Source organism: Epinephelus lanceolatus, chromosome 3 (genome assembly GCF_041903045.1).
Source record: "Epinephelus lanceolatus isolate andai-2023 chromosome 3, ASM4190304v1, whole genome shotgun sequence".
In the NCBI taxonomy this organism is placed as follows: Eukaryota; Metazoa; Chordata; class Actinopteri; order Perciformes; family Serranidae; genus Epinephelus; species Epinephelus lanceolatus.
Window position 1 is genome coordinate 19696465 of NC_135736.1, and position 26428 is coordinate 19722892.

Consider the following 26428-nt stretch of genomic DNA (forward strand, 5'->3'; position numbering starts at 1 on the left):
ACAATGTCACAGCATAACTCTAATGTCACAGCATAACTCCAAATTCAGATGACAAAAGACATTATGATAACCACATCAGCAACAAACTACTTGCATTCACCATGATGATGGCTGCAGAAACATTTATCTCATACCTGTTGGCATTTGAGTTTGGAGTGTGCAGCATCAGTTTGATTTCAGTAATGAGATAATATGATGACAAGCAGGCCCAATTTTACAATCATGGTGTGTTGATAAAATGTAATTTTGCGGACAATTATAATTTGGTATGTATTGCAGGAAAGTTAAGTCTCCTGTGGTTAGATTCAATGGCATTTTGAGGTTCCATCGCAAAAAGGGCGAACACAGACTTGTTGAAAGTGAAGAGACCTAAAGGTTTTATATGTGAACTTTTAATATTACCTATGGATACACTGTACAACTTTGAGAGTCAAAAAATAAACAAGCAGAATACAGGGAAATGCTTTGCAAAATGGAAATGGTCCATTCCAAGATCAAACTGGGATTATGTTGCTCCATTCAAAAGTCCGGACTCTGTATATCCACCGGTGTGCGGCAACTTCAGGTTCCCCTCACTTATAGAACAGGAAACTGGGTCGTTCCTCCTATCAGTCCTGTATCTTCTCTATATACCACCTAGGAGAAAAAATAATGCTGCAGGAATGTAACATGGCTTCCAAGTTTGGTTGCACCTTTTATCAGTGCATTCTCAGGCAAGTTCATGCAAGTCTTCACCTGTCCAAGTCAATGCAGCAGCGGCAGGCTAGTAGATTAGCTCTCACACAACTGCTGACATGCACTGTGATGCAATAAATCACACGTGAAACTCATCACAGCAGCTGCCAGTTCAGGTGAGGTCCTCCAAGTGTGATGCTTTCACAATGATCTGTTGTTTTTCCCTTTACCATCCATGGATTTTCCATCCAATCATCCTCATCCTGAAAACTCAAAGACTCATGAACACAGCACCATGGATTCATCCACAGTCAAGGCCCATTTCCTCATGCACTGCCAACAGATCTGTACGTGCTTGCAGTTGAAACCAACCCCAAACCATTGACTCTTTTATCTACCCCTTCCCTTTCCCATCCCTCCTACCCTCAATGTCCACTCCCAGGCATATCCTCATGTACTCGTAGACGACGTAGGACACACTAACAGCAGGGATGACTTTCAGGAGGTTGGGGGAAATCCCTCGATATAGTCCGGCAACACCCTCCTGGGTCAAGATGTTTTGAAACAAGGCCAGCATGGAGGGTTTAGGGGCTCCTTTCACTGAAGCTGAGGGGAGAGAAAAAGATGAGCCTCACCAACACATTCTGGTCTCTCGCTACATGTGACTCTGCAATCTGCTGCTAATGCACAGAAGTATGCTCTTGATTCTCTGTCCAACTGCAAGACTGTATAACTAAGTTAAGGGAGTGTCCTGGTGGTTCATCTAACTATGAAGCAAGGAATTTCTGTCTGTCTGTCTGTCTGTCTGTCTGTGTACAGGTAGCCTATGTGTGCATTAGTATGTATGTGTGTCCTTCACATATCACATGAATCATTCATTTGAATTATTTCACACTTGGTGGGTGTGTTTCTGGGTACCCAGGCAGGCAGTGTCGAATTTGGTGCGATCTGGACATGAAAAACATTCATCAACAATAAACTTTGAATAAGTAAGCAAACAGCCTCTGTGCAGTGGCGGTGGCAGGGCAGACTGTGAGTCGAGTATGTCATCAGTGGACGGGCTGTGGCTCATTGACTGCAATTCATATAATTAAAAAAAACTAACATTACAACTAAAATCTTCTTCACTTCTTTGGGGTCACAGAGCACAAGTGCATAGCCCTCTGTAACACTGCCACTCTGCCACTGCAACTTGAAGTGTGCAAGTTTGACATACCAACTTATAACACTAATAATGTTACTGCTGGCAGCATACCTCCGCTAATTAAATCCATGCTCTACTTAATAACTGCAATGGTTATGTCAAAGCAAGTGCCTTATTTGGAAGTTAATGCCTGCACTAAAGTGAGCATAGGGTTAGTTCAAGCAGGACACAATGTCAAGCTCAGCTCACATCCCAGCTACATCAGTTAATCTCAAACAGCCAATCAACTGATGGAGCAGCTGACTGATGGAGGGAGTCAGCTGATAGATCACATGATTCCTTTCTATGCAACCAATTAGCGAATCTCATTCAGGGCACCCTATTTAAACTCCTTTGGCCTGCCTACTGTTGCTGCTTCCTCTGCAAGCTACTTTGCAACCCACCTCCACCCCAGCTCCTCCTTTTATCAATGTTGTATCAATGTCATCTGTGTTTGTCACTGATACTGCTCTGTTCTGTTCCCGGGGGGTCTTTGCTGCTGTTCTCCCTGCCTTAGGCTTTCCATGTAGGCACATGGAGGGGCAGGGAGGTGTGCTCTCCCAGCCTTAGGCTTTCCTCATTTGCACGTGGAAGGGCAGAGAGGTGTGCTCTCTCCGCCTTATTGCTTTCCACACAGGCGTGTGGAAGGGCAGAGAGGTGTGCTCTCTCCGCCTTATTGCTTTCCACATAGGTGCGTGGAAGAGGCTTTCTGCGTGGGCCCAAGGAAAGGCAGAGGGGCTCCAGAACAGAGCCATACTGCCAAATATAATACTGCAAATGGAAACAAAGTTTGACTGAAATATATTTCACATGGCTGTATAAGGAGCACTGGATACAGCATGCAGGGTAGGGCCCCGTTTATTCCAATAAAAGTTGCCCAGTGTTGCTTGAAGTCAAACGCAAGTAGCAAGCGAGTAGATGATTTTCATACCATGCTGAAATTAACATACACCAATGGCTCACAAGGAGATATGAAGTCAATGTAGCAGCTTAGAGTATGCTTTGGAAATAGTCAGGAGTAAATTATGGTCTACACAATCTTAATTCATTTTGCTAAGTCACTGGTTGGGTCCTTAAGTCATAGTTTTACACTGTTAGGGTTTGCAGAATTAGCATGCTCCTCTGTACATACAGATGGGTGATGAGTTATATAAATTAGCACCATTGTTTATGTAAGTGTTTCCACAGTTATCCTGACCTTGTGCCTGCATTCGAGTGCGGATCAGTGCCAGAGGGTAACTTGCCAGCTGTCCACAGGTGCTAGAGACAGCACCACAGCAGACCAGCATCGTGACCCCAGGGTCGGCTAAACCTCTGTGTCTGTTCAGCCAGGCAAACTTCAGAGTCTGTGGAGTAGAGGGGGTGAGAAGCAGGTAAACACTGAGGAGATGCACTGTGACAACTGTGCGCTTTTATGTCTCTCTGACCTCGTAGACAGCCAGGTCGATGCCGGCGTAAGGGACAATACTCAGCAGGTTGGGCACATAGCCCTTGTAAAAGGCTGTGACACCTTCTTTCTGTAGGATCTGTTTGGCACAGTCTGCTATTCCTGAGAATTGGCCTGTTTTTCTCAGTGTGAGACGGGTCTTTAGCACCTGTGGGGAAAGGAGAGCAAAAAGAAGAAGGAGCACAAAGAGGACAGACATCAGTGATTTCACTCCTCATGCAACCTGGAAATATGACTTCTTGAAGCTATATGAATGTTTATACGTGTGTATTACCCCGATATTACCTCCATTGGGTAGATGGCTGTCTGAGCTGTAGCTCCAGCCAAAGAGCCGGCAACAAACCTCTCATGAAGCCTCAGAGTTTTTGTTTCATTTTTGCCCCGCATCACACTTTTGATCTGTGAGTTATTGAGCAAAGGAAAGAATAAACATAATTTGAGAGAGTTGTAATCATAGACAAATGATTATACAGTACTGATGGAAAAGTAGATGAGGTGATGCTTTAAGACATTATTAGTCATTTGGGGAAATATGTTTATTTGCTTGCTGAGTGTTAGATGAGAAAATTGATACCACTCTATTCTGTACGATAAAGCTACAGCCAGCAGCCAGTTAGCTTAGCTTAGCACAAAGACTGGAGACAAGGGGAAACAGATGATGAGGAGTCATGTGACTATTTCATGGCTGGGATTAGTGACTCCCTTGAAATTTGGCGTCACAGTGATGTTGCCAGGCAACCAATAGAAACTCCAGGTAATTACAGGCAAGAAGTTGTCTGGCAGGCACAGTTTTTTAGTACTATATGCGACGGAGGATTTAGTCAAGAGAAAAAAAATGATAGACAGACAGATTGGAAAGACAGCACTAAATCACTATAAATTACTTGAAGATAGGAAAAGAGAGGAGAAAGAGAAAATAATTAGGACAGAAATCAAAGATGAATGGATGTTCAAACAGTAACAGACGGTCTCTCCACCTGTTCATAAGCCGTGAACTTGATGGCAGTTTCTGGTGCAATTTTGAGCACATTCATCCCGTTGCCTCTCCAGAGCGACCGCACTCCTCCTTCTTTCAGCATGTACCGAAAGCTGCTCAGCACATTCCCTTTAAAATCAATGAAACCATGAACCTGGCAGAACAGAGTCAGAGAGGAACTCTTTGTGTGAAGCAGTAACGGCTGACTGTGGGTTCATCTCAGAGCTCTCAGTCACTGATCAAAGATGAACAGAAAACTTTCACACATAAGCAGGAATGGTCCTAAGAAGTGAGATCATACTGTTACTGTCCCTGACTGACCTGTCGGAAGACTTTGAGGCGATCTAAGGGGGCAACCCCAGTCCGGGACACAGATCCAGCCATGGCTCCAGCCAACAGCTGCCGCCACACATAGCCTGACTTCTTCTCCTCCTCAGAAAATTCATCTGGCACTGTCAGCTGCTCACCGATGTCCAACATCTACTGAACCAGTGGTGAAGAAAGGAAGGAAGAAAAAGTCGGAACAAAGAAAAAAAAAAGCAATTTGTGTCTGTCAGTCAGAGGTGGGTCAGAGGCCATAGTCCTCTAAATATCCTGTTGTTGTTGTTGTTTTTTGTTGCACACAATTTAATCAATGTTATTTATTGTTATATTTAGTGGTCCATTGTTTACTATAGACAACAGGAAGTTCTGCAAAGATTGTGTTTCTTTGGCAAGCATTGCCTCACAGATGCTTTAAGCAACTAATGCTTTAACCTAACTGCGGGTGCTTTTCATCATGCTAACTTATGCTTCCTCGCCTCCTCTCTCCTCCTGTGACCATTCACTGTCATGTAGGATCTTCCAATACCTTTAATGCACATAGAGGAGAGAGGACACCAGTGAATCCGACACAGAAGGCTTTAATCATGTGGCGTGACTATGGAGCTCCTCATGGTGCTCATACGTGTGTGTCTATAATGTGTCTCCGGTTATATGGTTAGATGCAGTACATGCAGTGTCACCTTGTGTGTAAATCTAACACTTTAGAATATATATGATAATTTAATTATTAATTGTTGTGGCAGCAGCAGGTTTTTTTTTACATACTATTAACATAAATACATTCTTCTTACGCAGCTATGTGGTGCATTACTGTGCAGACACCAGTCGCTTTGACAGGTGATACAGCTCTGCAGTACATCATATGTAACTGACATTGCATAAGACTGATGCTATGGAAACAAGGATTTCTCATTTGGCAGTTCTGACTAGTCCATCCTCATGTCTCTTCCTCCCCCTCTCTGCTCACCTTTTCTGTAGGCGAGACTAAGATGTGAGTAAAGGAAGTGAGTGAGGGAAGCGAGTAGACACGATAGCATGATGAAATGTAGCCCATGTTGTTATTTAGAGATACACAATGCTGTTGTTGTTTAGGGTCTGTATGTTAAAGTGTGTGCGACCTCACCATTGAGCGCTTCCAGTAGCGTGCTACGTCCTCCATGTTAGTGAGAGGTTTAAACAGGAAGTACTCCCGCCACTCATTCCAGTCAATGGTCATGGTACCGTCTTTGTCCATTCTGAGTTAAAAACACATAAACAAATCATGAAATTCAAATGGTAGGATCATTAACGTACCCACTGAGTTACAGAGCACAGAATCAATCATTTAGAAATGGCAATGACTGTTACAGTATATGAGATGATGTTTCTTGGTTTACCACAATCTAACCCATGTGCTAAAGCTATTTTCAAGACACTAAAGTAGTAAATGCAACACCAACTCAAGTGTTGAACTCAAAAAATGCAGTTTAACAATCGAGCACTTTCAAATCCTAAGTGCAGGTTGTGAAACTAGAAAAAGAGAGAGACGACTGGTTGCTCTGCATACAGATGTAGATCAAAACCCTGCATTGGGTGCTTGTGGAGAAAGGGAAACAACAGGACCGGCAGGAAGGAAATCCAGGCACTCCGAAAAAATATGGAAAGATGAGGAAGGAAATTTTAAAAAGCTTTTATTGTAATGGCTAAATAATTAAAAAAGTCAGCATGTTTCGACAACTGCAGGTCTTCGTCAGGGCTTTCAAAAACATGCTGGCTCTTTTAATAATTTAGCCACTAAAATAAAAGCTTTTTAATATTTCCTTCCTCATGTCTCTATATTTTTTGGAGTGCCTCAATTGCCTTTGATCCTACAGGCTGTGACACCTTGATCTTCACTTTGGAAAATTTGCATGCAACAAGGCAACAGCATAAGAAAAGAAGAAGCATGGAATTCAGCAGACTTAATAATTGTGTCATTATCTTAACTGGAGAAGGGGTGAACTGGAAATGTGCATAAGGAGGAATATCTGGTGGAAAGAATCATCCAGGGTTTGATTATCAGGGCGACCACTATGTACTGAAAACAAAACCTTTTGACCTATTTTAGCCACTTGTTTTTTGTGTTTAGAAAGAGTGAAACTTTTATGAATCATATCAGGATGCAAAGCTCAGATGTATGATGTTTAAACAGCCATCTCAACTCAGTGTTGCTGTTACACTACATCCAGCCACAACTTACGCCTACCATACACTAGAACAGCGGTTCCTAACCGGTGGGTCAAGGTCCAAAAGTGGGTCAAGGGCTCATTCTTAATGGACCGAAAGTGATTCACGAATGTGTCAAGTTTGTAAAAGACACACTTAATGTTTTGAGTATAGTAAATTTCCAGCACAGGGCTGCCATTTCCTGCTGTAGAACGAGTGACTAACGGACAGCTTACTGACAGAGACAGCAAACAAACTTGATGACATGACCCAACGCAAGTACAAAGCTGAATATATTAAACCTTGTGGACCTTGAACTAATGACTAATGACTAATGATGAAGGAGAAATCTGGACCCAATGGTTGGACCAGTTGGGAACCACTGTACTAGAAGACTTTGATAATATTTTTTAAAGAGTGTGACACCCTCTCATTTGTAAAGATTATGTGAGTTTTTAGTAACACACTACAAGATTTTGCAAAGACTATGGATCTTGCAGGGTCACAATTTGCAAGACTACAACTAGATTCCTTTTGATATTATTTCACATCCTGCTCTTAGTGGAAAATATGATGCCAAACTTCCTTTAAGGGACGCAAAAACACATATCTCTAGAAAGAAGATAAAAGGCATCATATGTAGACAGTGTTATTGCAAATTAGGAGACTTGTTCTTGTCTCCTCAGAGTCCCCATCAAGGTAACATCCTACCTGCGTTGCTGCTTCCTGTTTGGTGCTTCACTATTTGCATGAGCCAAGACTAAATTTTACAATGATATTAAACATGATTGATTTTTGTCAGAACAGCAAGATGATAAAAAGACTGACTTAAGACAGCTTGGATTGAGTTTTACGATCACCTCTCAGCAAAGAATCAAGATCAAGGGAACACACATTCACAAGACAAGAAAATGACTTAATAGTACCTTGGCTGCTGTTGTGGCTGTGAACATGGTAAAGTTTACAATTTGCTGCTGAAATTTAGATTCTCAGCTTGAGCTAATCCTTTTGAATTTTACTGATTGTATAAATTGAACTAATGTGCAAGCCAGTTAAGTTGAAGGCAGTCTATTATACTACAAACCAGGAAGGTGAGACCTCCTTATTGTCTTACAGTAAGGTACAAAATTATTAGCTTCAATGTTTCGAACCATCTGTCAGCCCAGGTGTAAATATATACAAGGGTAATGTGCATTCATCTTCAGTGTTGGAAGTTGCTAACATCCAAACCAGGCTTGTGAGTGTTCTCACTTTAGATCGTAATGTGATGTAATGTCAGATATCAACTACAGTTGGCAGACCTTTGCAAAATCCTGGTGGCATCCTCGAGGCTCACGTCCACGCCAATGGTGCGCAGAGAGTGCTGGATCTCTGCTACATCTATCTGACCTGCAAATATCCACCAGTCACACACAGTCAGAGAGAGAGAGAGAGAAAAGGGAGAATGTAAAACATGTTAAAATTATCTCAGTGTAAACATTTTGCAGTAAAGGTAACATCAATAATTATTACAAATGTGTACTGCTGACTGCTACAGACCATCATTGTTCCTGTCCAGGTGACTAAACATGAGTTTGAGCTGTTTTTCATGAGTGTAAAGATACTGCGTGAACTCCTCAAAGTCCAGTACTCCATCCTGGTTGGTGTCCCCGGCCTCCACGATCTGGAAACACAGACAGCCAGGTCAATGAAAAGCAAATGTCTGGGCATATGGCAGATTTTTGGTCAGGGAAAAAAAACAAAAAGTTACAAGAACAAACCCTAAGGTGCCTTCATCATGCTCGTCAGAGAACTGCCTGGCCCTTTTTTCTTTGTAATTTGGGACAAAAATTAGCCCATCCACACCAGGATCTTCAGTATCATGCTTTTGGATTATTGTAAAGACAGTCTATGATTAATTCTGTACAACAGCATAAGTTTGTGCAGTTTATCAGCACAAATACAACAGAGGTGACCGAGACAACTGTGAAATACCACAAGACCAAGACTGCACTCCAGGTTAGTAGTCTTTAAATACTCCTCTACCTTGCCATCTGTTGGACAAATAATGCAACAGCATGTAGTGTCCAGGGGCGCCCCCACCCAGAAATTTTTCATAGGGGTGGCCAGACAGGGCGACTGACAATATTGGTGTGGTACACAAAAACAAAAAGAATAAATGAATTTCAGTTTCATTCGATTATGTTGTTCTTGTATACTGGCTGAGAGTTTGGGAATTGCTTACTAACATCTAGGTTCATATTTTACAGTCTGTGTGACTAATTATCTGATGTTCAAAGACTAATACCGTTACATTATGAATTCCACAACAACTCTGTTTTAATATGTTATGTATCTGTATATACTGTACGTGTCACGTGATTCATTGATCTTCAAATAGGCTGGTTGTCCTTTTCCGTAAAAAGACAAATATACAGCTTTAGTATAAAGGAGTGCATTGATTGTAAGGAACTAAACATTTACTGGGAACAAGCCTTCTCAAGTTTAAAGGAGACTTGTGGGTACCAACAGAACCCATTTTCATTCAGATATCTCGGGGTGAGAGTTTAAGGGACCACATTGAAAATGGCCATGCCAGTTGTTCCCTCACCAAAATCTAGCCTAATTTAGGAGCCTCATTAAGCCCCTTTCCCAGCAAGATATGCTGACATGGCTGGGTGTCTTAGATTGTCTAATTTCACAAGAGACTACCTTTGTGCTACCTTAAGAAAATGAGTGCACCACCACCACATCTTAAGGACAGGTATGTTGACCTCCAATTATTTTCCCCTGGTGGGGGCCAGTGGCAGGGCCAGCAATTGTATGAGGGTGGCCATAGCACCCCTAGGCTCCCCCTTTGGGCTTCACTGGTTGTGTCAACAACCAATATAAAAAAGAGTAAAATATTGTACAGTTTGTGTTCATTTAATTAGTTTGCCTGTTGAGCCATTAAACACATTCAAAAGTTACAAAAGATATGATAATAATTAGATCTCTTATTGATTGTGTTGCTTCTAGCTCTGCATTTGGAGCAGTGAGAATTTATTTGAAGGTCTTGTTAATTAATTACAGTGTAAACATTTAATGGTAATTTAAATAAATACAGAAGATATATAGTCCGTGTTTTATCAGATCTTCATTATTCTCAAAAAGTTCAATTTTCCCCCACGATCAAGTCACGTAACTGAAACACTGTCAAAAAGTATTGTAGTAGTAGCCCCAGCCAAATATGATTTACTCTAACATAGTCTGAATCAGCTGTTTCCTAACTGTCTTGGCTTATGACCCCATTAAAGCAAAGCTATGTCTATTTGTGACTCCTAATCACTGGTTGCATAAGTCTACTGGTGATGGTTCGTTCAACCAGAGTGTAACCAGAGATAGAAACATCTGAAAATAATTAAAATTAAGCAACTTTGTGTAGCAGAAATATGTTTTTTGCAACCAAACAAAATAAATGTGCAGACATGCAAATCGCTTCAATAACAATACTGACATAACCAATAAGAAATGCTACAGATGAAAACACTGACAATGATCCACGTGTAGGACCTAGAGAAAGGTTATCGTTCTCATCTTACAAAGTCCTGCAACTTGGACTAAAATAGACAGCGTGCCCTTTACATGCACACACACACACACACACACACACACACACACACCTAAAACTTAAAGACTAAACTACTTTGTGGGGACTTGCATTTTGTCCCCAAAAGGGGAGCGAGTCCCCACAATGTGGGTGTGTAAACATGTTTATGTCCCCAAAACATGAGTAATATATACTCACACACACACACACACACACACACACACACAGAGGAGAGAGTGAGAGGCAGTACGAGAGAAAGTGCCAGGAGAGAGACTGACTGTGTGTATACAAAATAAAGTCATGCTGTTGATGTTCTTGGCTTCTGCTGTTGCACAAACAGTGACGGCAGATCAGGAGGGTCAAGGATCATGAAATAGGGAGGAACTCATCTCACAGGCCTTCAGTGGATGTTTAATGTGGCGAGAATCAATTATTGGGTCCTCGAATTCACTATTTGATAAGGAAATCCCTGTAAACACCTTCTCTCTGTCTTTCTCCCACTCACTCACACACACACACACACACACACACACCATAGGATTTGTTTTAACAGTGGCTCTGTCACCAGTCTGACAACAAATTACCGCAAATATTCCACTTCTAGTTGAATTTTTAAGCAATATAACAGCTGATGTAATCTATGGACCAGGTAGGAAACCACCTCCTTGGTTTGTCAAATGAGCCATTCTCTGTATGTGCATGTTGTTAACATAGTTTTAGTATAGAACAAATAAGGTCTAAATGATTGATTGACTGATGGCGACATGGTGTAAGATGAGAAGCCTTATCTATCTCCACTGACCCAGATTCTTTAATCTCACCTGAGCGCTGACACTGGGAAGTTATTTAAAGGCCTTAATATAAGCAGCTGTATTTGTTCAATGGGACATGATATACCCACACCTCACATACATGCCACTGTAAGGTATCCCAGTAAACAAACAGGTGTGTGTGATATAGGTGTCCTGCTGTCTTACCCTGTCCACGGTGCCTTTGGAAAGCCCCCGGCTTGCCAGCCCTGCCCGCAGTTCAAGGATATCGATTCGTCCATCTTTGTTGACGTCCAGCTGATCAAACAGCTCAGCCCAGCGCTTCTTCCTCTCCTGGTCCGGACCAGGGGGTTTTCTGTCCTGGCAGTGCGCCCGAGGGAACCAAGTCCATCGGGGTGTCATAACTGGTGCCAGTCAGAGTCAGCTGATAGGATAAAGGGGCATCAAATTAATCACCGCAGCCTGACACAACACAGCTCTTACGTCTACTCAAGCCTTAATCCCTTAATCACTTTGAGTATAAATAATCTAAAGCAAACTTGTGATGTACATTTAGTTAGACCAGTGGTTCCCAACCACAAGGTCGGGACCCAACAGTGGGTCACAAGATGACTCTGAGGGGTCATTAGAAGAGAACTCCAGTGATTTAACATTGTAAGGCTTTAAAGGGACAGTTCACCCTAAAATCATAAGTAAATATTTCAATCTAGATTGTTTTGGTGTGAGTTCCAGAGTGTTGGAGGTATCAGCCACCGAGATGACTGCTTTTTCTCCACTATAATGGAACTAGATGGCATTTAGCATGTAGTGCTCAAAGTGTCAAAAAATACATTTGAAAAACTCAGCAGCAATGACTCTTTCAGGACTCTTTCCATCTACTCAAGGACAAGATGCTTGTGCTTGTGACAGCGGGAGATGTAAACATTAATGGTGTCTTCCCCCTGTGGTGTTAGCTAGCTCAGTGGTGCTAGGTGAGCTAGCAGTCGCTGTATGCTTCCTTCTGTGCAGCGATACAGTTGGCGAGTGTAGTTTGGTAGAGAGAAAATAGTTCCTACATGAAACTGCTCACAACAAGGTCTGTGGATTATCTTGAGTAACTAGGTCATGATTTTTGGAAAGAGACATTGCTGTTAATTATTTCAAATGTTTTTGGGGTTTTTTGGCGCTTTGAGCACCACAAGCTGAGTGCCATCTAGTTTAATTATATTTGAGAGAAGGCAGACATCCCTACGGCCGATATCTCCAACACTCAGTAACTAATACCCAAACAATCTAGATCATAGACTGTATATAAAGATAGACGACATGTCTCTGCATACCCCCACTGTAAAGAAGTGAAGCTAAAATATATTGGATAAGGCTGCTGCCATTTTGCTTTGGTGACGTCATACAGAGCCAGAGTCTACCCAGTAGCAATCACCGCGGTATCAAGTTACCTGCCCATACACCCATCTGACCAATCAGCAGCACCAATGAATGCAAGCCCACTGATTGGCTCGCACAGCTGTCAATCATATTGTAAAATCCCAGTTTTATAGCATTAGATAACTAATTAAAACCAAACTTATCAGACAAATTATTGCTTGAACATACGGCAGCGTGAAAAAAAAAAACACTTTTAAATGACAGAGACCATCTTCTAGTTTGTCCCATCCACTAATATAGAGAAGGCGGGTTTTATGACCTAGCCTATACTGCAGCCAGCCACCAGGGGGGTGGTCAAGATATTTCGGCTTCACTTTTGGGGAGCTGCCATGATGTCATCTATCTTTATACACAGTCTATGATCTAGATTAATAAATAGCACTGCAGGTAAGGAGGAGAATATGTATTTTTTTTAATTTTTTAATATATTTTTGGGGGTGAACTGTCCCTTTAACATTCAGAAAAGTGGAAAGTTTTGTAAACATGGATTAAAACTGAGGCAGCAGAACCAGAGATATTGTCTTTTTTATTCCACACATTCTTAAAAAACCTGCGCCTACATTACCCACAATGCCACTCTCAGTTAGAGATTGGTTAATGTAGCTGCAAGACTAAAGCTCAAAGCAGAAGATAATCACATTCTTGGAATCAAATGTCAATTTATTATTTTTTTCAGACATTCATCTTAAAATAATTTTGTTTTCTGTGAAGGATCATTTTCATATTTTAACAATAATTCAAATAGAAGAAAGGAAAAATATTACACCCTGGTTGAACAGACCACAACATGTAGACTTATGCAACCAGTGATAAGGGGTCACATGCACACATAGCTTTGCCTCAGGGGGTCACAAGCCAAGATTTAGACTGTGTCAGACGTGACATGATATTTGGCTGGATTACACTGGATATAGGCTACAGTGTGTTCATGTTATTATGTTCTATAATATAGGACATAGGGGGCACCACAGCCAAATAAAGCAATAACAACAAGCATGCTTCAAGACCTCAGATTGCATCACATGTCTGGTTTGTATTATAACACAATGTCTCTGTGTGTCCTCCCACTGAATATTTACTCAACACATGCAGCTATTCTGCAGCACTGTTTTACATTATTAAAGCAGTATTTTAGAAAAACATTTTACAAGGTCTGAGGAATTTCTTGATTGGCCAAACATATAAAATTATTAGCCTAGTCATTATTACCGATATATTAATAATGCAATAGCCTGAATCATTCTAGCTCGCGCAGTTTAATCCACATGCAGCAATTTCTCTTCCACATATATTCATGACCGCGTTCATCTTGATCTTCACACTGTTATGGTCTAAAAAAAAACCTACGAGACCATTTTGTGACTCACTCTGTGTGTTTATGTCCAATCCGAGCCGCGGCCCATGTCAGGATGCAGAGGATCAGGACTCAGAGGAACCAGCGGGTCCGGAGCGCACTTTACTGGATCACAGTCCGTCCTGACACAGGATTTGATACCAAACAAGCAGCTCCCTGTGGGTTTAGCAGGTCCTTGTCCACCAGTATTGATCGCTCCGTCTTCTAGGTTGCACAGCGGCTCTTATTGAGGAAGCAGGAAGCGAGGAAACAGCCGCCGCCTTCCCCGCTGGTGAAGGCTGCTGACGGCCGGGTGTCAGATCTGTGTGTGTGTGTGTGTGTGTGTGTGTGTGTGGAGGATGAACAGGCTGGGACACTGTGTTTATACAGTCTGTGGGTGACTGCTCGTGACTTGTATCAGACACTTGACAAAGCATACTGAGTTTCGGCTGCTTGCTCTTAAAAATCTCACAGGTTATTAAAGAAAAAAAGGTCCTCCACCAGGCCCGTAGCCAGGAATTTTGAGACACTGAGGTCACCGGTCCAGGGTCCACCCCCCCTCCCCCCCCCCATAAAAAAATGTGACCTATTAAGAAAATGACAAAAGCATCAGAGAACCCAGCTTTCAATTTCTCTGAGCTATTTGGGATTAGAAGGACATTGTCTTTGAACTTTAAAGGGATAGTGCATCCAAAAATGAAAATTCTGCCATTATCTACTCACCCATATGCCGAGGGAGGCTCAGGTGAAGTTTTAGAGTCCCCTAACTGCCTCTCTGTGCACTGCGCTCACGTGTGCGCGCTTGCACGAGACCGTGAGACACGGGCACCGCGTTCATGTGTGTTCACGTGCTTTTGCTGGTCTTGTGCGCAAGCGTGCACACGTGAACATGGTGCCCAGAGAGGCAGTTAGAGCTACAGGCTACAATGAGGCTAAAAACAGAGTTCAAATGACATTTTTCACCTGAGCCTCCCTCGGCATGTGAGTGAGTAGATAATGGCTGAATTTTCATTTTTGGGTGCACTATCCCTTTAAGTAGTTTTTGACAAAATAATGACACTCTCATCTGAGGACAATGGGTTTATTTTTAATAGTCACAAGTGTGTAATGAACATTTGGCGCAACAACAAAACTGAAAACACCGCAACATATTGTAATGTGATGGGTTACACACCGTAACGTTATCTTCAACTAACGCTAAAACAACGTCGCAAGGTTAACGTTAGGCTACTCCTCTTATTTGTAATATTTGCCAAATGTAGGCCTAGACATGTATGCAATTAGCTAACGTTACTGAGATGACTTTAATACTTACCTCTAAAGTTTCCCTCGATTATGGAAGCTAACTTTGTTAGCGGGGATTTAGCACAGCAAGCCAGGTGCAGCGTTCAGTCTGGTTGCCGGTGTAGGTGGGTGTGTGTAGTGTCTTCCTCACTCCTCCACAGCTCCACCCTCTCGTCCAAAAATGTGCATATAGGCTATTTGCAAATTCGAGGCTTCAAAACGGCAGTCCACAAACCACTGGGTGGCGTCACGGTGGCTATGTCTATTATTTTTACAGTCTATGGTTAGGGGTAACTGTTCAAGTCTAAAGCTGTTCACTTCAACACCTGAACATGGCTGTGCAAAACAAAAATGCAAATAATGCAACATTTCTAAAAGTCTTGTGATTTGTTATTTTCGAGCTCTGAATTACTTTTCCTTGCTCCACACTCCAAGCTAGGAATGTCTTTTTTGTCTGTAGGAACAGTCTGTCACACCTGACTGGCCTATATAAAATGCAGCAATAATACAGTAAAGTTCCAATGTCCTCAAATTACTTCTTTTTAATGAACAGCGTCTGAGGTTGTATGTAGACAGTATTAAACTACAGATGTTATTAAGCACAAATAAACATAAAGAGGTATAGTAAACCAAAATGTAATGCCCTCAGTGCAATGTATGCAAAATTCAGAGCGCATGAGTTGTCTGGAAAATGGCTCTCAACATGGAAGTGGCTGAGAGGGTGGCTAACAGCTAACAATGCTAACGCCATAAACAATGCTAAGGAACAGCAACAGTGCTAATGGTGTTAACCAGAGGAAACCAGAGGGGGGGAGCTACACTGAGGCCACAACCGCATCCTGATATCAGCGGTAACCACTGTATGAGTGCAGTGCAAAATGGTGGCAATGAGCGAGTCAGTGAGATACACACTGCATGTGTGGCTAGATTACAACACACACAGAGGTAGCTTGACTTCAGTCTTTGCTCAGGGCACCATTACTCCACAATAAGTTTACATAGCAAATAGTGGTCTGCTGCTATATGAATGCTCTGAATGTTAAAAACAGAACCTCTAATGATCCCTCCAGACATGATTAATTACATAGGCTATAAAAATACTCTTTTATGACAATAGTTGTCTGATTGTCTTTTGACAAAATAATTTCTTAAAAGCACATTAATTCTTCATTTCATTTCATTTATTTGTCTCATGACCATATCACATGGCATCCAGTACAAACATTACACACAATAACAAAACAATGGCACACGGCGTGGCTAAAGTACAGCCAATGCTACTTAAACAAAGGAAGGACATTCTTCAAAAAATAACCTAGTTTACAAATGACTTGTGGCTTATCTGATTGTAATAATAAAATTAATGTAAACATAGATGGACAGTTTAACTAATACCTGTCTCTGTAAGTCATCCAGCTTACATTCTGACATTCAAACAAAATATGAAACTCATCTCCCACATGATCATCACCACAGAGGCTGCAGATCCTCTGGTTTCTGTCCAGCCTGTCATATCTTCCTGTTACTTTAGGAATTCTGGTGTTATTTACTCTAAAATTACAAACAGCCTGTCTGTACTTTTGGTTTTCATGCAACAGATACTTCTCCAGTTTAAACTCTTGTTTAGTTTTGACATATATCACATGATGTCATACTTCCGAGCTCACTTTGCCACTTTTGTATAAACTGATATTTAACCTCTGTTCAACAGTTGGTTTTAACCAGCTAATGTCGCTACACTTTTGTGTGAGCCAGAGGTGAAACAAGCCACATTCATCCAGTATCTGCTTAACCTGCAAGACCCATGGTGACACATATACGCTTGTATTACGCAGGCTGAGCAAACTGTTGTACATTATTCCACTAAGTTTAGTTTTACACTAAATATAAATACCACTGTTAGAGATTACATATGCTACTGAGAGGCTTTTTCTCTCTTTGAAAATTGCTTCCATGTATCAGCATCCAAAAAAAGGGGGATTAATAGTGAGCTGGGAGGTGCACCCTGAAAATATACAGTATAATAAGAACATGCACATGACACAGAGTTGAACAAAAATTGACAATATTCTTTAAAGAGACATTTTTATATGTTTTAATTACATAAAATCATTTGCAGGGATATAAAGATGTGCACTGACCACAGAGAGACACATAAGAGGTTCACTAAAGTGTCAAAAAAGCATAACAATATACATTATAAGATACCTCATCCATATTATTTTACACCAGTCCATCTTCATAAAATGGGTTCACGAGAAAACAATCTATGCTGGAAATGTAAAAGGCAGGAAAGCACCCTTATCCATGCAATGTGGGCCTGTTCCTGACTCACTTCAACTTTGCCTCTTGGGGGACAGGTCATGTCTATCCATGATCTCCAAACCAGCATAGCTCTACCTCTAACAGGCTTTATCTCAGCTGCTAGGGTCATCCTTCGCCACTGGAAACGTCAAGTTCATCCTGAATATAAGAGTGGGTCAAGTTAATGACAGATATTGTATCATTTGAGTTAATGATAGCCAGTCTGTGTAACTGTAGAGAACATGTCATAGGAGCTAGACACTGTACTAAAATGAACTGCAATTGTAACATACAGATGGAGGGAGTGGGCTTTTGTTTCTCTTGCTTTGGCTGTGTCATAGGGACCTTTTGTTTATTTGTTTGTTGGTATCATTGCTGTTGTATTTAATGACCTTGCCCGGGGTTTTGTCTCATTTTTTCCATCAACATTATAAACTCATTTCTCCATCCTGCAGTCCTCTGACTCTTCAGAGATGAGTGATGCTGCCAGCCCACCTGCTTCTACATCATCACTTTATTCTCTTGTGATAAATACTCTAAAGGTGACACACACACACAAACATAATGGAGGTCCTCCTGCCATAATTTTCCTATTATATGTGCTGACTTGATTTCTATCTCCCGTTGACAGGTGAACATAGCCTGTACGCATGTACGACACCTCCCTCATTCAGCTGTATTCTTCTCTATTCAGCTCCCGTCTCTGCACCTGCTGGTCTGAGGGGAGCAAATTGACAGATCAGACAGCAAACAGAGAGGCTATATAAGAGCAGCACACTGCAGTTGGGAAGACTGGCTGACTGAAAAACTCAGAGTAAACACTGTGCTCAAACACAGCCTGGTCTGTTCGTTTGACCTCTGCAAGTTTTTATCAAACGACACACCTCAATGTGTAAGGGGCTCTCCTCTCTGCCCACGTCATGCCTGGAGAAGTAAGTATGCAACTGGCACGTCATGTTATTTGTATTAATCAGAAAGTGTTGTATACGTGTGTGATTTATTGTGCCTGTGTGTTTCAGGGCAAAAGTGATGAGGGTGAAGTTGAGCCATCTGGCTGAGACTCACCACAAGCACAAGTAAGTAAACCTACTGAACCCAATATTTAAAATAAATCCACGTATCTGCCAGTTATCACACTGAAGCTGAATTCTGACTGTTTCTGTCTCTCTTCTCAGGGTTCAGGAGGGAAAGGCTCCTCATGACCTGGAAACTCTGCTTAACAGCAAAAGTAAGAAAGGCTTTTTTTTTTTTTTACCATTTGTTTCTTTATTTTCCAATATCAGCTTATTATTTCAGCAACACATGTAACAGCTCTTTTTCACAGGAGACATTTTGACACAGCACAGCAGGAAAAGCACCACTGTGAAAAACAAAATGGTTGATGTATGAATTTAATTAAGCTGCGTCAGTTTTGTAAGGTGCATGCTGCCTCACTGTAAGCTCGAATAGAACAGATCAATCGCTAACATAAATGGTAACACATCTACTTTTCCTATTGCGACAAGACAAAATGTCTGTTGCCATGTACAACAATGCAAAAAACTCAAACACTGTTAAGCTTGTACAGCAGGTAGTTTTCATGTATCTTTCAGTATGTCTCTGAATGTCTCTGTTCATACAACACTAATCTTCAGGAACGTCATGACATCCTCTTCAAGTTGCAATAATTTAATGCTATAATAGTGACTGAATATTAGCATTTCAATAGAAACATGTCATAAAAATAACAATAGTTGATTGCTCTGATATAAATATTGGTCAACAGAACTGTTACTTGCTCTGGAAAAAATATTACTGCTCAATTTAAAGAGAAAAAACAAATACGTTATTTCAATTCCTCTGATAAAAAGACAATTTCATACACAATAAAAAATATACTTGACCCATTATACTCTTGCAGATTTCAATTCTACAGCCTTACTTGGTCTGGTATGACCTGTAGCTCTGGTGGTTAATGCTAGCAAACTTAAGACTTTGACTCTTTTCTATGTGTTACTGTTATTAACATTTTAGCATTTACCCCAATTTCCAGTAAAGGAGATCTATTATGTTTTTCCATAGTGTTACAATGAAAGATGTTCATACTAAATGTGGCCAAAGTTTAAAACAATGAGGTAAACATATGTAAGAGTAATCCCTCTAAGCAAAAACTTGAGGCCTAACACGATCTGAATACTCTGTTTCCAACTGTTTTGTCTACTCTGGCTGCAAGATGAAGCTGTAATGTGACGTATTTCTGTATATGGTCATCTGCTACAGGAACACCACTGTAAGTGTTTACATTAACTTAGCCTACGCAGCCAAATGTAGCTACATACTTACGTCAGGGAAACTTAAACTTGGTATCCGATGTTGTAAATTTCTCTTCCATATTCCTGTTGGAACGTGTCTGGTTGTGTTTGGAAGCTTTTATGGGTGATTTTTCGCGGTAGAAAGTGCTGCCATATTGTGTTACAGTCATTCCCCTCGATGGCTCAGAGATACGGAGCACCTGAAAACACTGACCAATCAGAGCAGACTGGGCTTTTTTTTTTTGGAGGGGCGGCTTGAAGAGACAGGCGCTAAAACACTGCATCTCAGACAGAGGGTGTTATTTGAGCATTAAAGCATGTAAACATATTCTAGCAGAAACCTTAAATACAAGTAGGCTATAAATGAGCACAATAGGTCCTCTTTAAATGTCACTACTGTGCACACTGCTGAAAGTCACATAGCCTCACTTCAATATTAAATATATTAAAACATTTAAATAAATCCATATCAAATATTTTGATACCACTGATATCACACAAATCTTCCATGACACAGCCACATGGAAAAGGTGTGTTGAGGGTTGATTTTTGAATAGTTAATTGGCCATCAGAGCTGCATCGTAGAGCCAAGCAGGCATGAGATGCTCTGAAGTTTTGGCCTGAGTTGTTTGCAGCTTGCTTTTCCTTCTTCTCACATTAACCCATCTTGATTCATCACGTCCTGTTTCTCTCTTCTTCTTCTCCTTTTCTCTTTCATCCATCTGTCTCCCAGGCGGTCTGCAGGCATTTCGCAGCTTCCTGTGCTCAGAGTTCAGTGAGGAGAACCTTGAGTTCTGGCTGGCCTGTGAGGACTACAGGGTCTCTCCTTCAAACCTGCAGAAGACCAAGTCCAGCATCATCTACAGCCAGTTTATCACCCCTGAAGCTCCACAGGAGGTGGGTGGAGAGGAGAGGGTGACGCGTGCAGTCAGGATGAAGAGTAGACTCTAATTAAAGAGCATCTTCTAATTATCTGTTTTCCCCTCAGGTAAACTTGGACGCTGAAACCCGGGAGGCTTTGTTGAGTGTGACGAACTCTCCATGTGCCGACACATTCGACAGGGCACAGCAGAGAATCTACAGTTTGATGGCGAAGGACTCCTTCCCGCGGTTCCTGCGCTCCCCTCACTGCATGGAGGCCATCAAAGCTTTCTAAACATGCTGTTCATTAACACAGACCTGCTTTAGAAACAAGTGCTGGTGAATCTGTACTGCTTGAAATGGTGATTGGCAATTATTTTAACAAATATCTTGTTTAGTGATTGTTTTCCATGTGCTGTCCTTGCGCACTGTTTGCATAATGCATGCTGTTATTGTCAGGACACTGAGTTGTAGACATAGTTAAAAAGTCTCACATAGACACCTTAATTATGAAACCTAAATGTAGAGAGACTGCATAAGCTACAAGTGACACCCACTCAAGATTTAAATAAATACCTCATAGAAGACAACTCAATATGTTGCATTTAATGGCATCGGTATCAATAAGCTCTATTTATTTCATGTTCTGGCATGAGCTGCTTTAGACTGAATGTTGACATCAGAGCATTGCTCCGCCTTATCACTGGCTGGTTTGCTATCAGTGCTGGTGTGTGGCTGGATTAGCGGCCTTGAGTAAATTCTCGCCCACTTCTGTAGCTGATGGTGTTTATTCAAGAGAACCTTGAGCATGCTTCACCTGGCTTCACCTTGGCTTCTTAATCCAAAGTCAGAGCAGGGCACAATGGTGCATCACTGTGGTAATGTTCAGTCATTGGTGTAACGTAACTATGTACATTTACTCAAGTAAATCCAAGGTATTTGAAGTTTTCTTTTCTTTCATGCCACTTTCTACTACATTTTAGAGGGAATATTGTTCTTTTTTTACTTTACTACATTTATTTGACAGTTTTAGTTACTAGTTTCTGTACAAATTAAGAATTTTTGCACACAAAACAAACTATTCTACTCTATTAAATAAAATAATCGATTAATGGGAAAAATAATCAGCAGATTAATCAGTAATGAAAATGATCATTGGTTAAGGAAAAAAAAAAAAAAAAAGCTCTACCTCAACAAAATACACCAGTAAAATAAATCGAATAGAATGCATGAATAATAATTATCTAATGATGTAATAGTATAATATTATGTCACACAGGAAATATATCTGCACTGAGTACTTTTCCTGTACATTTTCCTGATTATACTTACATATTTGTACTTAAGTAACATTTCCAGTGCAGGACTTTTATTTGTGAAAAAGTATTTCTACAGTGTGGTACTAGTACAGCGGCTGAAGCTCAGAAGTAGAGCAGGTCATTCACTGATCGGAAGATCAGCGGTTCAATCCCTGACTCCTCCAGTATGCAAGATACTGAACCCCAAATTGCTCAGGATGGCTGTTCTATCAGTGTGTGAGAGCATATGAATGGTTACGGGGGAGCAGGTGGCGCCGTGTGTGGTAGCCTCGGTGAATGTGTGTGTTAATGGGTGAATGTAAGATGTGGTGTAAAGCACTTTAAGTGGTCAGAGGACTAGAAAAACACTATAAAAGTGCAGTCCATTTAATTTAACTTAAGTAAACGAATACTCCTTCCATCACTGTGTACAGTATTCTGCCCAGTCACACTGCTTTGGTTAAGTTCAGGTCTTTAAATCAAACATATATATTAAAGTGGAACTAACACATCAAAGTTTTACTCACATGATGTCACCTGAGTCAGCCTTAGACAAGTCTGAAGACTACAAGTTTAAAAATGACATATACTGGGGGTGAGGATTTAGAATTAAGTGAGGTTAGCAGACCTGTGTAGCCCCCTCTTCATCTTTGCTTCAGGCTCATGGCTACATTAGCTACTACTGCCATAACACACCTGAATCTCTGACCAAACTGTTGGGGGTCAAGTCACACAGGCTGTCCACAGGTATACACAGGTTAAATGTAAAACTTTTAAAAACCTTTGTCGTACCACTTTAAAAGAAAACTAAACAAACATCAAGATAAAATGACACTGGTGATAGTCCTGAGCATGTAATTGAGTACATTTATTTAAGTAATATACATAAAATATGTGGTACTATGCAGGATTTCCCTTACAAAAGAAAAAACATTGTATAGACTCATACAGAACCCACTCTCAGTGTGTGGCGCCGTATTTTTCTGTAGAGACCCTGCCTGTATTTTTTTATATTCTGTGATCGGGACATTTATGTGTGTGTATCCCACAGCCCTTGGGTGAGATAAGAGCTTTATAAAAAGGTGGTGACCAGGTGCCAGACTGACAAAAAAACAGCCCCTGCAAATATAGCACAGTTATACTCTGTGGTTGGCAAGCATGTTTACAAAAAAATTACAACAATCTGACATAGTAAACCTTTGAATACAATTTTTACGTACTTACACTTTACTTCAGTATTTAGGTTTAGGTTTATTTTATTTGATATGGACATCACAAATACATTGAGACTGTCCCAGTGGACAGACCAGATGCCTTTGCTTAGGTGTATGTAGCACACGTGCTAATTTTCAACACCAGTCCATAGGCGGCATTCTAAAAACACAAAGCATATAATTAACAAATGGGATAAAACAAACAGATGTTATGATTGCAAACAGTAATATTCAAAGATCACAGAGCATATGATCAGCAGTAGGAGATAAAACAAACAAAATTCATGATCGCAACCGTGGTATTAGTAACAATATTAAACTAAGTCCATATTTATACATGTGAACATTGTTGTTTTGCTTTTAACCATGCTTTTAGTCCTCTGTTAAAAGCATTTGTATCAGTCTCCAGTTTCAGGTGAGTGGGTAGAGTGTTCCATAGGTTAACGCCTTTTACTGAGAAGGCAGATTGTCCAAATGATGTTGTACACCTGGGAACAATGCAGTCACCATTGTAGGAGGCTCGTGTGTTCATTTGACTTGAGCTCAAACGTCTTTTTATCAGTGCAGAAAACAGGGGTGATACATAGTTATAAAGACATTTAAAAACCAGTCTGATATTTATGTAAATTATGAGATTTTCAAATGCAAGAAGGTTGTGTTTTCTCAGGATGCCACAGTGGTGCCATCTCATGGGTTTTTGATCCATAATTTTTATTGCTTGCTTATATATTGCTACTACGGGTTTCAGAGTGACTTGAGAAGCTTGTGACCATGACGTGATACAGTATGACAAATGGGAGAAAATCATAGCATGCATGTAAAGATGTGCAGCTTTGCATGACAGGTCTCTTCGGATAAAACGAAAACAGTTGAGGTTTGGTTTAACCTTCTTGCAGATGTACTGTACTTGTTTATCAAATTTTAAGTTCTTATCTAATATAATCCCCAAGTATTTGACCTTATTCACCTCAGTAATTATTTCATTTTTAATCTTCACCTCAAACAAGTCACACATAGGCTTATTGCGGATAGAAATGCACATAGAAACAGTTTTCTTAACATTCAGGGTTAAATGAGACAACTCAAGCCAATTAGTGACTTTCTCAAGTGCTTGTGTGAGGTGGTCAGCTGCTTTGCTAGCTGTTTTAGCAGATACATAGATGACAGTATCATCAGCGTACATTTGGCAGCTGACACCTGGACAACTTAGCGGCAGGTCATTAATGTACATAGTGAACAACAGTGGTCCAAGTATGGACCCCTGTGGTACGCCCATGTTGTTGGTGAGAAATTGGGATTTTTCCCCATTTACCTTGACACATTGTTGTCTTTCCTCCAGATATGACTTAAACCACTGAATGGCATCTGCAGACAATTTAAAACATTTTAGCTTGGCCAGGAGGACACTGTGGTCGACAGTGTCGAAAGCCTTTTTGAGGTCCAAGAACACTGTCCCCACAACATGTCCCCTGACCAACAGACCCTTGACCCTCTCAATAAGATAGCAATTAGCTGTTTCTGTGGAGTATTTAGGCCTAAATCCAAATTGCTGTGTATGGAGCAGTTGGCTGGTCTCCAAATATTCCATCAGTTGTATAGCAACAACCTTTTCCAGGACTTTTGAGACTATAGGGAGAATGGCAATAGGCCTCTAGTTACTTGCCATGTCCTTGTCTCCCGACTTGTAAATCGGGGTAATTATTGCTGTTTTCCAGCTTTCTGGGAATGTATTAGTTCTTATTGAGAGGTTCACTAAGTGAGTGATAGGCTGCAATAAATATTTCTGATATTTCTTTATTAAACCAGCGTTTAAGTTATCAATATCTTTTGACGTTGAGTTGTTCATGTTTGTAATAACCTTTTTAACTGTATCACTGGATACTTCTTTAATGCGAAAACCATCTAAGGAGGCATTATCACAGTCTTCAGGGGATGTCTTGAGGTCAGTTGATTTAAAATGGCTTGCTAGTTCGTGTACAGACTCAACAAAAAAGTGGTTAAAAGCATTTGCAATTGACTCGTTACTGTCAATTAGGTTATTGTCTACTTTAAGATTGGTTATTTTAGGGTGTTTATGTTTACTTGTGTCTGTTAGTCTATGGATCTGCTGCCACAGTTTAGAGCTGCTGCCATTAGCCTCTTCAATTAGTTTGTGGAAATAGTTGCTCTTGGCCTTCCATAGCGCAGACACCACTTTGTTCCTCAGACTGGTGAAGGTAAGGTGGTCAGTATTGTTTTTCGTCACTAGAGACCTTTTAAGGGCAAGATCTCTCTTTTTGATGAGTTGGTAGATATCATTATTAAACCATGGGAGGGAGGATTTCTTTGGTCTACTTTTCCATGTTTTTGTATGTTTACTTATCAAGCTGCCTAAAGTTGAGGTGAAATTGTTTACATTGTGATTTATCGTTGACTCCTTAGTTATGGTTTCCCAGTTTACTTGTGATAACTCATATTCAAAATCTGCCATTTTTGACTTAGGAATTCCTGTTGTCTTTTGATTTTCAATTTTGCTATGGTGAATTAAGCGTTTTTTTGTTAGCTTTCTTACTATTAGTATCATATTATGATCTGAGAGGCCAGTGATTAGATTGTACGTTTTTACTGCTCTCTCTGGCCTGTTTGTAAAAATCAGATCAATGAGTGTCTCACTCTTTCTTGTAATGCGCGTGGGTTTATCAATCAGCTGTTTATATTTAAATTTCTCCATGAGTGGTTTCAATTTAGATTTTTCGCTTTTAACCATCCAGTTTATATTAAAATCACCAAGTAAGATACATTCATTACATGTGTCACAAACAGGAAGAAGACTATTTAGTTCATTGTAAAAATCTGCACCATGAGGGGGAGGGTTATACAGAACAACAATATTAAAATTCATATTTGGTGAGAGAGTCACAGTAAGTCCCAAACACTCTAAGTTAATGCTCAAATCAAGGTTAAAACATCTGAAATGCTCCTTTATATAAATTACAACACCCCCTCCCTTGCTCGAGGTTCTATCTTTCCTATAACATGAGTATCCTAATACACTGATTCGATCACTAGAGATATTACAATTCAACCAGCTCTCTGATATACATAAGAAATCCAAGTTGGATTCCATAAGCAGTTTCCTAATCTGATCTATTTTTGGTAATAAGCTTCTGATATTTATATGACCACCTAGCAGGCCTTTAGGTTTTGATTCAGGATTCCAAATAACTTGTGCATGATTTACAGTTTGAAAAAGTTTGAGTTCTCTTTGTTTTGTATTTGCACAAAGACGTGAGGCTATTTTGCCCCTCGTCT

The 26428-nt window shown here is 40.6% G+C and overlaps 2 protein-coding genes across 6 annotated transcripts; one reads left to right on the plus strand and one right to left on the minus strand.

Moving 5' to 3' along the window:
- Positions 1-382: 382 nt before the first annotated feature.
- LOC117255741 (mitochondrial adenyl nucleotide antiporter SLC25A25) lies at positions 383-14213 on the minus strand. 4 transcript variants are annotated; one of them, XM_033624897.2, is made up of 12 exons: positions 13920-14213; positions 11335-11551; positions 8329-8452; positions 8091-8178; positions 5729-5840; positions 4603-4761; positions 4283-4435; positions 3591-3704; positions 3286-3453; positions 3057-3204; positions 1099-1281; positions 383-636 (listed from the first exon to the last, which is right to left on the minus strand). In XM_033624897.2, the coding sequence occupies exons 2-12, from the start codon at positions 11527-11529 to the stop codon at positions 626-628; spliced, it is 1455 nt and encodes a 484-aa protein (XP_033480788.1). In that variant the 5' UTR covers positions 11530-11551; positions 13920-14213; the 3' UTR covers positions 383-625. The 4 variants fall into 4 exon arrangements, with proteins under 4 accessions (XP_033480788.1, XP_033480787.1, XP_033480789.1 ...); XM_033624896.2 differs by having other exon boundaries at positions 383-1281; XM_033624898.2 differs by lacking the exons at positions 8091-8178; positions 8329-8452; positions 11335-11551; positions 13920-14213 and having other exon boundaries at positions 383-1281; positions 4603-4764.
- A 1965-nt stretch (positions 14214-16178) lies between these two features.
- Positions 16179-21569, plus strand: LOC117255768 (regulator of G-protein signaling 5). Of its 2 annotated transcripts, XM_078166084.1 has the most exons (6): positions 16179-18015; positions 18105-18405; positions 18493-18549; positions 18649-18701; positions 20498-20661; positions 20753-21569. In XM_078166084.1, exons 2-6 carry the CDS (start codon positions 18362-18364, stop codon positions 20918-20920), a joined length of 486 nt encoding a protein of 161 aa, XP_078022210.1. In that variant the 5' UTR covers positions 16179-18015; positions 18105-18361; the 3' UTR covers positions 20921-21569. The 2 variants fall into 2 exon arrangements, with proteins under 2 accessions (XP_078022210.1, XP_033480836.1); XM_033624945.2 differs by lacking the exon at positions 16179-18015 and having other exon boundaries at positions 18058-18405.
- The last annotated feature ends 4859 nt before the right edge of the window (positions 21570-26428 follow it).